This window comes from Oreochromis aureus, linkage group 9 (assembly GCF_013358895.1).
Source record: "Oreochromis aureus strain Israel breed Guangdong linkage group 9, ZZ_aureus, whole genome shotgun sequence".
NCBI classification, from domain to species: Eukaryota; Metazoa; Chordata; class Actinopteri; order Cichliformes; family Cichlidae; genus Oreochromis; species Oreochromis aureus.
Genome location: NC_052950.1, coordinates 40,512,191 through 40,526,710, shown reverse-complemented (window position 1 = coordinate 40,526,710; position 14,520 = coordinate 40,512,191). Strand labels below are relative to the sequence as shown.

Below are 14,520 nucleotides of genomic sequence, written 5' to 3'. Positions count from 1 at the left end.
TACCCCCCCCTTAAGGGCTGGCTTCCAGACAGCCCAAACCAGAACCACCAAAAACGAAAAACCACCCAACCAGGGTGGGCGGTGGGGGAAACAGGACGGAGGGCTCGAAACAAACCAAACAAGGAGCCAGAAACAAAAAAAAGCGCAAACAACGGAGCCCAGAAAGCAACATAACAAAACACACAGGCGGCCAGGAAAAACAAGTCACACAAAGTTCAGGGGGCCGGCCCGGAAGACGACGGCACAAGAGTCCAGAAAAAAGTTCAGGAGGCCGGCCGGGCGGGAGGCACCGGCGGCGACGGAGCAGGTCAGGAGGCCGGCCGGGCGGGAGGCACCGGCGGCGACGGAGCAGGTCAGGAGGCCGGCCGGGCGGGAGGCACCGGCGGCGACGGAGCAGGTCAGGAGGCCGGCCGGGCGGGAGGCACCGGCGGCGACGGAGCAGGTCAGGAGGCCGTCCACGACGGCGAGGACATCCAGTCATTGGCCTGGAAAGCGGCCGGACAGGACGTGCAGGACGAACACGCCGGACAGGACGTGCAGGCCGGACAGGACGTGCAGGCCGGACAGGACGTGCAGGCCGGACAGGACGTGCAGGACGTGCAGGACGTGCAGGACGTGCAGGACGTGCAGGACGTGCAGGACGTGCAGGACGAGCAGGACGAGCAGGACGAGCAGGACGAGCAGGACGAGCAGGACGAGCAGGACGAGCAGGCGAAGCCAGAGCTGGACCAGGCGACGAAGCAGAAGCCAGAGCTGGACCAGGCGACGAAGCTGAAGCCAGAGCTGGACCAGGCGACGAAGCTGAAGCCAGAGCTGGACCAGGTGAGGACGAAGCTGCAGGCGACGGCGTGGGAGCCGCAGGCGACGGCACTGCAGGCGATGGTGTGGGAGCCGCAGGTGGTGGCACAGCAGGCGACGGCGTGGGAGCCGCAGGCGGGGACGCCGCAGGCGGGGACACCGCAAGCAACGATGTGGGCGCTGCAGGCGGCGATGTAGGTGGTGGCTGAACGGTCTCCCCGGAACCGTCAATAGAGATGAGGATGTGTTGGCTGGGTCCTCCAAGACCCCCAGCCGACGAGGCAGGAGGCTGAACGGGCTCCTCGGACCCTCCAGCGGAGACAGACGGCTGGACGGGCTCCTCGGACCCTCCAGCGGGAACAGACGGCTGGAGCGGTTCCTTGGACCCTCCAGCGGGAACAAAAGGACGGACGGGCCCCTCGGACCCTCCAGCAGAGACAGGTGGCTGTGGCTGGACGGGCCCCTCGGACCCTCCAGCGGAGACAAACAAAGGCTGGTTCGGTTCTCCAGAACCCCCAGCGGGAACAGAAGGCTGGACGGGCCCCTCGGACCCTCCAGGCGAGGCAGGTTGCTGTGGCTGGACGGGCCCCGGGACCCTCCAGCGGGAACAGAAGGCTGGACGGGCCGCCGGACCCTCCAGCGGAGGCAAACAAAGGCTGGCGCGGTTCTCCAGAACCCCAGCGGGAACAGAAGGCTGGACGGGCCCCTCGGACCCTCCAGCGGGAACAGAAGGCTGGACGGGCCCTCGGACCCTCCAGCGGGAACAGAAGGCTGGACGGGCCCCTCGGACCCTCCAGCAGAGGCAGGTGATGCAAAAAATATAGCCCCAGAATAAATAGTCCCATGGCCTGAAGAAACAGAAAAAGTGTCCTTTTCACTCACCACAGCCGGCTGTTTTGACATCCCGAAGTCCGGCTGTGGGGTGACACGCCGGTGGCGCGGCCGCCGCTTCCTCCTCGGTGATGGCTCCAATGGGCCGGGCAACTCCAAGTCCGGCAGGCTGGGCAGCACATCTTTCTCCGAGTTGGGTAGGTGAGCGGTAGCAACAGGGGCATGCAGATGAAGCTCATTAAGGAAAAACTCCTGTATGAGTGGGTGAAGTGAGTCCAAAAGCCAGGGGAGACCAGAAACCAGTCGCTGTAGCCGGTTCGCTACAGCACGCTGAAATTCCTCCCCTGGATGATTCAGCCACAGGTCACATAATTTTTCCACTGAATAAATTATATCCTCCCTGAGCTCATCAGACGGGGCGAGTGCTGCTGGGTCCATGTTCTGGTCGCGTTCTTCTGTTATGTTACAGCTGTGTGCAGACAGGAAAAGGACCCAAAGTGCAGACTCCGGAGACAAAAAGGTGAACTCAAAACAGCTTTAATGCTGAACTCAAAAAGGGTAACAAAACATACCTGGGAAAATCAAAATAAACTTAAACCAGAGAACTGACAGAACACACAGCTAGGTAAACGGTAGAACGCCACAGAGAGCACAGGAAAACACAGGGCTTAAATACGCAGAGGGAGTAATCAGGGAATGGGCAACAGGAGGGAAACACAGCTGGGGCAAATCAGGACTAACGAGACAAAGAAGCATAAACTGAACACACTGAGAAAAGACAGAGACCTTCAAAGTAAAACAGGAAACACAACACAGACTGAACTTACAGACACAGACTGACTGGACACGGGGATATAGCAACTAAGGATACACAGAGACGCGAACTAGACAAGGGGATACAGCTGACAGGGGAGACAGAGCAACTAGAGACGACAGAGACATAAACCATAAGACAGAACTCAAAGAAACCAAAGACTAGAAATTATAAATAATATAACAAACTCAAAAACCCTGGGTCAACGACCCAGGCCTCCTAACACAACTAAGTCCCACCAGAGAAAACTAACTAAACCCTAGGAAAGAAACAAAACAAACAAATGACAATACTAACCCTCGCTCCCTAACCCGGAAAACAGGAGAAAACGGTTCCCAAAGAAAAAGGCGGCTCACCCCTTCCGCTTCAGCCTATGGGTGCCTAAGCACTAAGTTAACACGCGGGGAGCGGCTCACACAAACACACAGCAAAAGTATAGGCTGGAAACCAGGGCCAGGACCACGTCGGCTGTCAAACTGCTCGCTCGCTCGCTCGCTCCTCTCTCTCTCTCTGGCAGGAGCTGTCAGAGCGGCTTTTTGAACGCGGTCACGTGTTCCACGGTCCAATCAGCTGCTCACTACTCTTCATTAGGGGAGGGACCTGCAAAGAGTCTTAAGCACAGTAAAGAGACAGAACAAAAGAGCCCACACAGTGTTCTTATGGCCACAGCCGTAACACAAGGTACTGGCACATAATCAATCAATCAATCAATCTTTATTTATAAAGCACTTTTCATACAAAAAATGTAGCACAAAGTGCTTTACATGGTTAAAAGCAGCCCACCCCACCCCACCCTCCCACTCACTCCCCACACTCTCATTAACATAAGCCATGAAATACCTCTTTTGTGTAGTTTAAGGAGTGTAGAATGGATTGTTGTTGTAGGTTGGTTGGTTTTCAGTTCAAAACTGTACCTTTTGAACAAGGATAGAGACTCCCTATAAAGATTTATATTACACTCCTTTACCTGCAGATAGAAGTGTAACAGAATGCTTCACAAAATATTAAGTCATCCAAAGTGAAGTTCACTTAGAAGTAAATTAGCATTTAAGAAAACACAAGACGCTAAAACGTAAGCTTAATTATTGGTGCATTCTGTACTCCTGACGTGACAGCAGACAAAAAATAAATACATTTAAACATTTCAGGACTTTCAAAGTTTGACAGTGCACCTGCTGCCCTTCAAAATGGCAGCAGTCAATAAGAGATAAAACGACACGTCAAAAGCCATCAGAAGTTAAAACCAACAACTTGGAGTTGGTGACTTGGTTAAACCGACAGGCAGAAAAGAACAACAGAAGTACTTCAATCTCTCAATGCTAAACATGTGTAAATGAGAAAAAAAAAAACAGGAACTTTCACTGGACCAAATATTCAGTTATCAACTCTCCAAGATTAGTTACATGGAAATGGTTACACGACACACACCTCACTTTGATTGCTAGCTGAATATTGGAAGCGGTTTCATTAGGTGAAGGTAAGTGCACCGTACACTCAGGCTGGACTTGTGCCAAAACTTTACATCCTTTCATAACAATGTTAGCATCAGGTGACAGAGGACAAACATGTCCACACTTTGATGTATGAATTGTGCATACAGAGGCAAATAATTCAAATAGGTTTTTTTAGATTGAAGCCTAAGCTTAAGATAAGACTGACCGAGGAGTTGAAGGTAAAAATGCATCTATGGGAAAAAAACAAATAGAGAAGATATCCATCAAAACACAAGTTTAGTGATAAAGTCTGAAGATTTGGAACACATTTAAATGAAGTTTTGTACAATGAACGCAGCACTGTCAAAGCCACATGACGTATCACGACTAAAAGTAATGCATTATTCCTGACAGAGCTGCACATTTCAGCTCTGTTATTTCAAAACTGCAGTCAGACACCGTAAACTGTACCAAAAGAGAAGCCTGACAAATAGTGTCAATGAGACTTATGCGTTAGTTTAAAAATGAAGATCTGTGTTCTCACATCTGTCCATTCCCACTTTCCCACGCCATCAAGCTGTTTGTGTCATCACTGGTGTAGTCCAATCACCTTCACCAGTCTAACCGCCACACACCTCTATCTAAATTCTGTTCATCAAGAAATCATGTTCATTCTTTCTAATGATCTCCCCTTAAGTTATTGAATCATTTTGTTAAGGTTGTAGAAATGTGAGATAACAAGAAACTAAAACAATCTTCTAGTTTGTTTTTCTGAACTTGTAGAAATGTCACATGCATATGTGGTTATGTGGTTATACAGGTACAGATTTATTTAAATATATTTAAATATAACCAGTGCATATATTGATGATCTGTAACAGCTGAACTCTACCTCACTGAGTAAGAAGATTAGTTAGATAAAACTGACATCATATGTAAACCCTCTGCTCAGGTTCTAAAGGTCTTTGGAAGAGCTATACAGGGGGGGAAATGCAGTGCCAACTTCTGCATAATCAATACAGTTAAAAAAAAATTTCCAGTTCAATGAATTCAGATGAGCTGAAATATGACAGGAAGTGTCAGTAAATGAGTCCTAAGAACAGAGATAAGAACCACTAGCTGACCGTATTCATCTGGATCTTGTTTGATGATGTAAGATCAGAACATGAGGACTAACTGAGCTGAGCCTGTTTCCTGAGCATCGTTTACTCTGCAGGTAAAACTACCACATGCTAAGGTATGGCTCAAGTTTGCTGATGTCAACCAGAAGAACATGATCACATGGTGAAGCTTGGGGAAACTGGTCTGAGGGTTAATCGGTGCTCGACCTTACTGTCCAGTCCACTTATCAGTGCTGGCAGTCATGTGTGAACCTCTTCAGGAATTCAAAGTTACTTCTCCTTAAGAAGAATTTTACTAGTCTACATACATCCATTTGGACACATGATAGGTGTCTGCTCAGTCATCTAAACCTGCCCCTGTTCCAAGCCCACAGGTTGTTTAAGAACAAAAAAAGCCCCGCCATGCACAAATCAGTAGGGTGGTTATAAGTCCCATCTGCAGCTCTAAGGTAGTTTAAAAACTCCTGCTTCCTATTCAACACTTTAAATAGTTAAAAATGTATTGAAAAAGTTCTAAATCCATTTCTTAGGTTGTTACAAGCTACCCAGATCTCAGGTAGTTAAAAAGTGCACCGAGCCCGCCCTCCAGCACTTCCTTCACCGGTTTTAGCAGCGGGTTGTGGACAATGTGAAGTCCTTTATCCAGAGGATGGCAAGCAAGCTTCTCCAGCCGGGACAGCTGGTGCATTTCCTGAAAGTAATCATTGTGTTTATCATCAATAAAGTCATCAATATTATTATTATCATCATCAGTATAATCAAAGTCATCACCATGCTTTCAGCACCACTATCACCATTATTAATAATATTATCACAGACTTGTGAAAGAGAATGAAGGCTATGGAGAGACAGACAGACATACATCTTATGATTCATTATACCTAACCCTAACCCTTTACATGGTGTTAGGGTCTAGGTTTAATATGGGAAAGAAATAGCTGTGCAGTGTTACCAGTGCCATGAATACGTTCATTTAAAAATCTGCATCTTGCATTTATTCAGGTTACCTTTGTCTAATGTTAACATTTGTTTAAATAAACACGTCAGTGTGTGCATAAAAAGAGGGGGAAATCAAGAAAGGGGCAAATACATTTTTCATGGTATTGTACTTGAAATACATGTTAGAATTGAAGGCTGCTGTGAGAAATGCTGTTGTGTGCATATGTATGCAGACACGCTTGAAAGCTTTTGCTGTTGAAGTATAGCGGACCAAAAGGTTGGCACGACATGCAGAGAGAGTCTTTTTCCTTTTACTGAGAAAGACTGCCTGTGAGCTCGCCTTTCATGTAGCCATGCTTCATACAGCTCTAGTGTAATGTGCACAGGGCAGGGTGAAATAAACTAGAGTTAGAATAAATTAATGGTCAAAGTGTTGAACTAATTTTCATCAATAACTTCTGTTAGCATCTGTTAGCAGGTTTAAAGACAGGCAGGCTGATCACACAGCTTTAATGTGAAGCCTGGATTGGAGCCCTGTACTGGAGATGCCAGGGTACCAGTTGTCATCAATATCATAATCACCATCATCTCTGAAGATATCGATGACCATTACTATCAAAATGAGTGTCATCATCGTCCTTTACCAGTGTAGCTGTTTACCTGTGGAACATCCTTGATGTCGTTAAAGTTGAGATTCAGTAACTCCAACCTGAAATCAAATCAAATACAAATGTGATACACACACACACCACTCCAGTGGGGAGGCATTAAATGGATGTGGTTACCTGGTGAGGCAGCAGAGGGCCTTGGGCAATGAGTGGATGCTGTTTCCCTCCACAATGAGAATTCTGAGCTCCACGAGAGCCTGAATGTTCTCTGCCAGGTTCTCTAGACGGTTACAGGCCAAGTGAAGGAACACCTGGGGGTTTTTAAACACGTTAGCTAATCCTCTCTGAATCTTCTACAGGTATTTGTACTGAATAACCAGACTACTAATTCCAGACGTTAGCACAAGTATACATACACAGTATTTAGAGCTCGTGATACTAGCCCCACATGAACATACCAGAGCCTTCATGTTGTAGACACAGCCCGGGATGTGAGCGATGAGGTTGTGACTGAGGTTGAGCTTCCTCAGTTGGGTCAGATTAGAGAGAGAAGCCGGCAGCGATGACAGCTGGTTGTTGGCTAAACTCAGGACCTAGAACAGGTGGTTTAGATAACTTCATATATTACTCCTGTTTTCCACTGCAACGTCCAGTAAGCCTCAGAATAAGTGGATCAAAAATACTGTTGACTTATTTTTAGGTGTATCCAAAATCTTGTGTTGCACTGTTTAGCTCCAAACCAAAAGCAAAGCAAACTTTGTGCTATTTTAAGGGAAAAGACTTACTGGAAAATAAAGTGAGGTTGTGTAATCCTCACTTTAAGTTTCTTTGTGACAAAACTTTGTTCTAAAAACAATCAATAAAATTTTCGACATAAGAGCTTCATCTAAAGGTCTGAAATTGTATTTAAGCTCTAATTCAAGGCAATAAATGAATTCAGCTTATGCGTAAGTTCAATAAGGAAGTTCTGTAATCACTCATCTGCTTGTTTTTACATGACTACCGCTTTCCCACACTGTCAATACTGACATCATTATTCTAATCCAATCATCTTCTTGCCTGCCTTCTTTGAGCCAATCAGCTTCACATGGTTTAAATCTGTGCTCGCTGTCATTCTTCCTTTCAGACCCTCTTCCGAGCATCCCGCCTTCCCCCCATATCCACCTCAGACACCTCAGCCAGAGCTCTATTCAAGCCTCAGTCTTCATCTTCACCACCAGCATCTAGACCCCTGTTCTAAATCCTGTCACTGCTGGGATTCAGTTCTGCTATGATGGGTCATCAGAGCCTAATCGCCAAATACATCCATTTCTCTATCTCAATAAAACATGTTCAGTTCTTCCAAGTGATTTCTCCTTATTGAAATACAATAACAAAATTATCAAATTCGATTCAATAGATTCCCTGCTGGCACAATACCCTGACCAGGTGTTTAAGCCAGGATCAGAGCTTACTGCTACAGGCCACATTCCTTTCATAGCTAAGGACCTTTAACTGACAATTCTGTGAATCTGTTCTGTTGTTTCCTAAAGGTCTCTTTATTATTTTGTATTCAGTGGCCTTCTTTCTGTTTATGCCATGGTTTCGGACATATTGGGTTTGCTTTGTTTTTCATTTCCTCTCTTCCTTGTTAAGGACAAAACCATCTAGGTCAGGAGGAGGTCAGGACCAGCAGGATGGTAAGCATGCAGCAGCAGAGGGGCATGGACAAAATGAGAAGGAGCACTCGGGGAGAAGCAGAGATGATAGCTGGCACCTCAGCACATTCATTTCATGTGCCAAGCTGCATATGCGCTACCCAGTCCAGCAAATCTGCACATCTGTGACAAGAGTGAGCACCAACATGTCTTCTATGCCCAAAGGAGAATATGCTGAACAGCTATCCAACAGCCTTTGAGGAGGACCACTACCTCTGGCCAGATGCCATGACCAGTTGATGAAGCGTGTGGTAAATACATTTTCAGTACAGATCTGCAGCCAAAGGAAAATCTCCTTTGTTAGGGCTGGAGAGAAGCCTCAGCTAAACTCTAGAGCAGGGGTCCCCAATCCCAGTCCACGAGGGCCGGTGTCCCTGCAGGTTTTAGATCTCACCCTGGGTCAACACACCTGAATCACATGATTAGTTCATTACCAGGCCTCCGGAGAACCTCAAGACATGTTGAGAAGGTAATTTATCCATTTAAATCAGCTGTGATGGATCAAGGAAACTTCTGAAACCTGCAGGGACACCGGCCCTCGTGGACTGGGATTGGGGACCCCTGCTCTAGACCATAGGAGATGAACTCCAGTCCTCGAGAGCCAGTATCCTGAAACTTTTCCACGTGTCCCTGCTGCAACACACCTCAATAAAATTAGTAGGTCATCAGCAAGACTCTAGCAAGACACTATAGACCTCTCTAAAGTACCAAGAACATGTAAATCAGTGCCAGCGGAGCAGCTTGAGAACAAACAAAGGGGTAGGCCATCAAATCTGCCACTGAAGTCGCAGAGAGAGCCTGCAGGTAGATTTGGATCAAAAGGATGGGTCCTCACTTCATGACCTCAGAAAACATCACTGATGATGTGTCCCCTGTGTATGCATCTACAAACTGCTTCTCTGTCATTTTGGATGTGTGACAATGCAGGATCAAGTGAATGAGGCCCAAGTCACACAGCCCTAGAGACGATTCTGTGGCAATCATCAGTCATGAGGGAAAATGAGTATTCCCCACATGGTTGGCAAAAATCTTTATATATTACACATATTTAAATGGAAATGAGAGACTTGTCTGCAAATACCGTCCAGCTATTCTCCGACCGGTCGTGGAACAGACACAAAATGGAAAATGAGTTCCCCTTCAAAGTAAAAGTTACCCTTTTTTTAAATATAGTGGCTGCAGTTCTGACAAACAACTTTTATTTTGAAGGCAAACGTTCCCCATTTCTGGTTGAAAATTATTGCACTATTGAGTATTTGCAGGCAACAAGGAAAACTACAGACAACTATGGCAACCAGAGCAAAACACGAGGAGGTTTTTGTATCAGGTACACTATAAATGTGGCCTACCTCTCCTCCAGCCGCTGAACAGAAACCACACCCCACAAACACCATCTGAACCCAAACTATTTAGTGCATCTTAGTGCATCAAGTGGATCAAGTGACTTCTTCAGTCTCAGGAAGAGACTGAAGAAGTCACTTGAATGAGTGATAAAACGTTTCTCCCACTGAAAACGTTACATCCAGATGAATAGAATCAACTTTTGGAGATTTACTTACCTGGATGATTGAGCATGCATCAAAACGTCAAGCATATTTACCTGCTAAAATAAAACCTGCACAACATTTTAAAGAGCTGTTTTCAGGAGCAGTGATCACAGTAGCAATGTCAGTAGCACTAAAGTGAGAAGCTGAAGAATTTTCAGCAGTACCTCCAGCTGTGTACAGGCGCCCAGCTCTTCAGGAACCTCTTTAAGTCTGTTTCTGTAGGCAAATAAAACTCGGAGTTTCCTCAGCTGACCGATCTCTGGTGGCAAACTGCTCAGCTGCACACACACAACAACACACAAATAACACCAGGAACAAGCATCTTACCATAAATATAAGCTAATAGATATAAGAGAAGCCATTCCTGGAAAATGAAGTGAAAGATTCAAGAATTCAACTCTTCACAATGTGCCCTGAAATCCAGATTGAAATATAGAATAATGATAGATACTGGGAAAATAAAACTCTGAATAAGAGACTTTATCAAGTGTTGAGAGTTGAAAATTTCCTGTTTATAAAACATTTCACAAACAGGTTTAGCTCACAGGTTAAGCAAGGCTAACAGCATATGACAGAAACAGCCTGCTGTGCATGCTGGCACTACTCAGGGCTCATTATGCTGCTGAAGGTTGAAGGAGGGTGGAGGCAGAAACTGGACCCTGGCAGATTTCAGTGGGGATTAGAACTTTTATTTATCCAGGACACCGAGCAGCTGCACAGGAGGAGGAGGCAGAAGGAGGGATGGAAGGGGGTCAGTGCCTCGCTCATAGGTACACTACATGGCTTTTACTTTAAATTAAGACTCTGATGCTGCTAATAGGTCATTTCACTGATTGAGCACATGAACATCAATATGCTCTCACTGGTTAGCTTGTGAAAACACCTGGATAACACCTGTTACGGAGTAAAAGATTTGGATGTTTATCGGGCTTCAGCGAGAGACTCTCATGGTGCATCATGGGAAATGTAGGATCTGGTGTTTGTGTAATAGTATGCCTGTCCTCTCCCCTGCAACACCTGTTATCTAATAAGATGATATAATTTCATGTAAGAGCTGCTTTTAAAATCACTGCATTAAGCGGTTTAACAGGGTTCATGAGTGTTTCCTTAGTTTTTTGTACAATCAAGGGTTACTGTTGATCAACATGAGAGAAAAATATCTATGTGTGTGGTGTGTTACATGAGTGTTTTCTTGTGTAATTTTGTACTTGCTTTCATTTCCATCCTCATATGTTCTACCATAAAATAAACATCTGGGTTAAAAAATGTTAGCATCATACGTTTGAATTATTCTATAACCATGTGGGATTCAGTCTTTGAATGAGTCCTGACAAACTCCAGCGATGTCACACGTTTAATACTAAAATGGTTCAGTGGAGGAGGAGTGTCAGGTATCAGGTGTGTTTACCTGGTTACCCCACAGATTGAGGACCACCAGGTTAGACAGCAGAGCCAGCTGAGAAGGAAGAACAGTCAGGCTGTTGAGAGACAAATTCAGCTTGTCCAACTCCAACAACTCCCACAGTTCATCTGGAATCTCCTGTAGAGTGAAACAGAAAAGGAAGCTGTTGCTTTCCATTCAGAATTCACCACACAGCTGGAAAAGTTCTCACAGCACTGTTCTTTAGTGTGTATATTTAATCAGCCCTCCTTAAAGTATTTTTTACATCACAAAAGAGAGAAAATGCAGCTGACATGTGGAAAGCCTGATGTTTGAATGCTCCTAAATGTTGCTCGATAAAACAGCTTAATCATTAAAAAGAATAATAAATATTTCAACCAGTTACCAATAATGTGCCTTAAATGTCCTCTCCTGTTGAAACAAGCTCATATTTTCATTGTTTAAAAGTATTTCAGTATTTATTAAGTAACACGAGCCCAAAAACATGTTGTGCTGTACTATGTAAAGAGAAAATGCCCATCGTTTCATCACATGGTGTGATTACTGTGTGAAAAGTCACTGATAAATGTCGCGCTGGCACTGATCTAATGCCAGAGGTTAAACAAAGATAAGGTTACCAAAAACTGAAAACTAATGTGCATTTCAGAATTATACAAAAAGGCCTTTTTCGGGGAACACAACATGGGGTAACAGTTTAAAGCTGTTCTGCAGTAAATGCGGTTGATCGGGCCATGAAAGCTGGTGCTACTAACTCCAACAGGTGTTTCTGGATTACTTACAGCCCCCTCTGTCTGCATAAAAGCAGTGTTGGAACACACTGTGGTACCATACCCTCGTCTCTCTGCTGTTTGTGCTAATGGAAGCTCCAGGTGGAGGCGACCGTTTGTTGAAGACTGAATGGGGCTGGCTATAGATTGGGACCACCCTGACGCTTGCTACCTTTAATAAAATATTTGATTGCTGTGAAACCGCAAACCCTTGGCAGTGTTGATCTTTCCTTGGGAGCAGGGAGTGGAGCCGTTATTCTTTTTCTTTTTTTGGTTGCCTCTGGGTTCCGCCTAGGCGGGGATTTAACAAGTTGATGATATCTTTTTTTTTTTTTAACTCCGACTGCTTGTTTGTACTATGCTTTCATTTCAGATTGCAAAGAGACATTAAACTGCATAATTTTCAATATAAAACTTCTAAAACTTTTGACCTGAGTGTATATAACAGGAATCTCATCACCTGTTGCACAGTATTCAAAACTATAGGTAGTGGGTGAGGTTTCAATTGGCTCTGTCTTGCCAGTTGTATTCAATTCAATTCAGTCTTACTTATATTGCACCAAATCACAGCAAAAGTTGCCTCAAGGCCTTTTATATTTGAAGCTAAAATCTCTGCAGTGATTCAAAGAAAACAGTCAAAAGCCCAACAATCATAAGTGGATTTGCACTTGCTCATAGGCACCAAGAGATGGAAAGCAGGCAAAGGAGTATGATTAAGGCTGGCATGAGGAACCAGATGCTGTCAGTAGTAGCAGGACTGGACCAGCTGAAGTGCCTGAGTGGTTGGAAAAACACATTTTAAAATCATATCTGAATAACTGACTGTGTGCCCAGAAGGATGAAACAGGTGTTGATTACAGTGCAGGCTGATGATGGAGTTTCATCCTGCACCTGAGATAATACTTGGATCTCACAAGGCTAAACTCTGAATGTATAAGTGTAGACACCAGGATGCGTGCTTGTACATTATTAATTGAAACCACAGAGATGGCAGCAGTGGCCATCTGTGCCTTAAAGCAGGTGTTGCTGTCATACCTTCAGACCTCGGCAAGCCAGGCTCAGAACATTGTATCCAAACTGTTTGATGGTGAATCTTCGTATTCTGTCTGCTGATGTCAGACTGTCCTCCCTCCCTTCGCTCCTCCTCTTCTCCTCCTTCATCTCTTCTGTACACACCATTCCTCCCATCTCCCCTCCCCACATTCCTTGTTCACAGAGTTCAGAGAACACAGCTGATTAGTTTTCAAAAACTCAACCAGCTGTGTGGTGATGAAACCACATGTTTCTCTGCTGTGGGACAGATGTTACATGTGATTGTGTTCAGAGGCCAGAACCTCTTGTCTAGGTGTTGTTCTAATTTTCAAATGAATTTCTACAATACAGATGTTGTGATGTTCAGGTGTCTTATTTTCCTAACAGGCCTCAGATCAACAGATGTGATCAAGGTTGAAGACAGCTGTTTTTCCAGTGTCTGTCTGGATGTTTAGTGTCCAGACGTTTTTCTGCTGTCCAGAAGTTCCTCAAATCTCCTCTCTCGTCTCTGGGACAAGGAGTCAGTTGCATTTAAGCTCACCTCCTGTAGGTTAGAAACAGATTTAAAATCCACACACAGTGGGCAAGGTCGCATTGCACGTGTCACCAATTTTCTAAGTAAATATATTTCTAAAGGTGCTGCTGACATGAAATTATCACCTGATGTCAGTAACAAACCATCCAATCCTCACATGCAAAGAAATCAAACCACAGATGTCCATAAATTATGTGTAATAATGAGAAATGAGACAATACTTGAAAAAAACATTACAGACAGTTTGATATCCTACCTCATTAAACATCTGGACATGTTACAGCAACGCAAAGCAGAAGGATCAATGACCGATCAGCCTATTGGCAAATTCATGGCATAAACAAGCGGCTGTTTATCTGGCACTGACAGAGAGACGGACATCAAGCTTGAGAAAAGGAAGGAAGTCTATTTAAGGAAGAATGCACACACACACACACACACACACACACACACACACACACACACACAGCTGCTCCTGTCAGTCTGGTGCACACTCTCTGACACCAAACTCAATAATCAGGTCATTTCCAAAACAACCATGAGACACTAAATGCAAAGAGTCTAGTTCCGCCTACAGCTGAATGTGACTCCGCAGTAATACAAATGAGTTAAATGTTAATTTATTGTTAACAAAAGTAAGAGAGTCCTCTAACTTGTCTCTACATCACCTCCGTCCTCCTGGCTGTGACCCACATATGAATCTTAGCGCTCCATGAAGGGCGATGTGTCAGTAGGACAGAGCAGAAAAGAGACAGCCAGAGAAAATAAAGAACATAATCATTCTAACTAGCACATATCAATATTTGGATCCAGGCCTTAACTGCTCTGAATCTGTGATCTGTCTGCAACCACATTTAAAAAGTAACTTAAAATGCATTTAGTTCATTTCTAGAGTGTTAAAGTCATTTTAGCATCCCCTTTATTAAATATAAACATTATCTCAGAGATAGAATAGAATAGAATAGAATAGAATAGAATAGAATAGAATAGAATAGC

General features: G+C 44.6%; 1 protein-coding gene across 1 annotated transcript; it reads right to left on the bottom strand.

Annotated features, from left to right (window-relative positions):
* Positions 1-3,256: 3,256 nt before the first annotated feature.
* LOC116330613 (leucine-rich repeat-containing protein 30-like) lies at positions 3,257-14,222 on the bottom strand. The gene is made up of 8 exons (XM_031752995.2): positions 13,781-14,222; positions 12,993-13,533; positions 11,197-11,328; positions 9,953-10,066; positions 7,003-7,137; positions 6,722-6,855; positions 6,597-6,645; positions 3,257-5,688 (listed from the first exon to the last, which is right to left on the bottom strand). The coding sequence occupies exons 2-8, from the start codon at positions 13,158-13,160 to the stop codon at positions 5,539-5,541; spliced, it is 882 nt and encodes a 293-aa protein (XP_031608855.1). The 5' UTR covers positions 13,161-13,533; positions 13,781-14,222; the 3' UTR covers positions 3,257-5,538.
* Between the last annotated feature and the right edge of the window lie 298 nt (positions 14,223-14,520).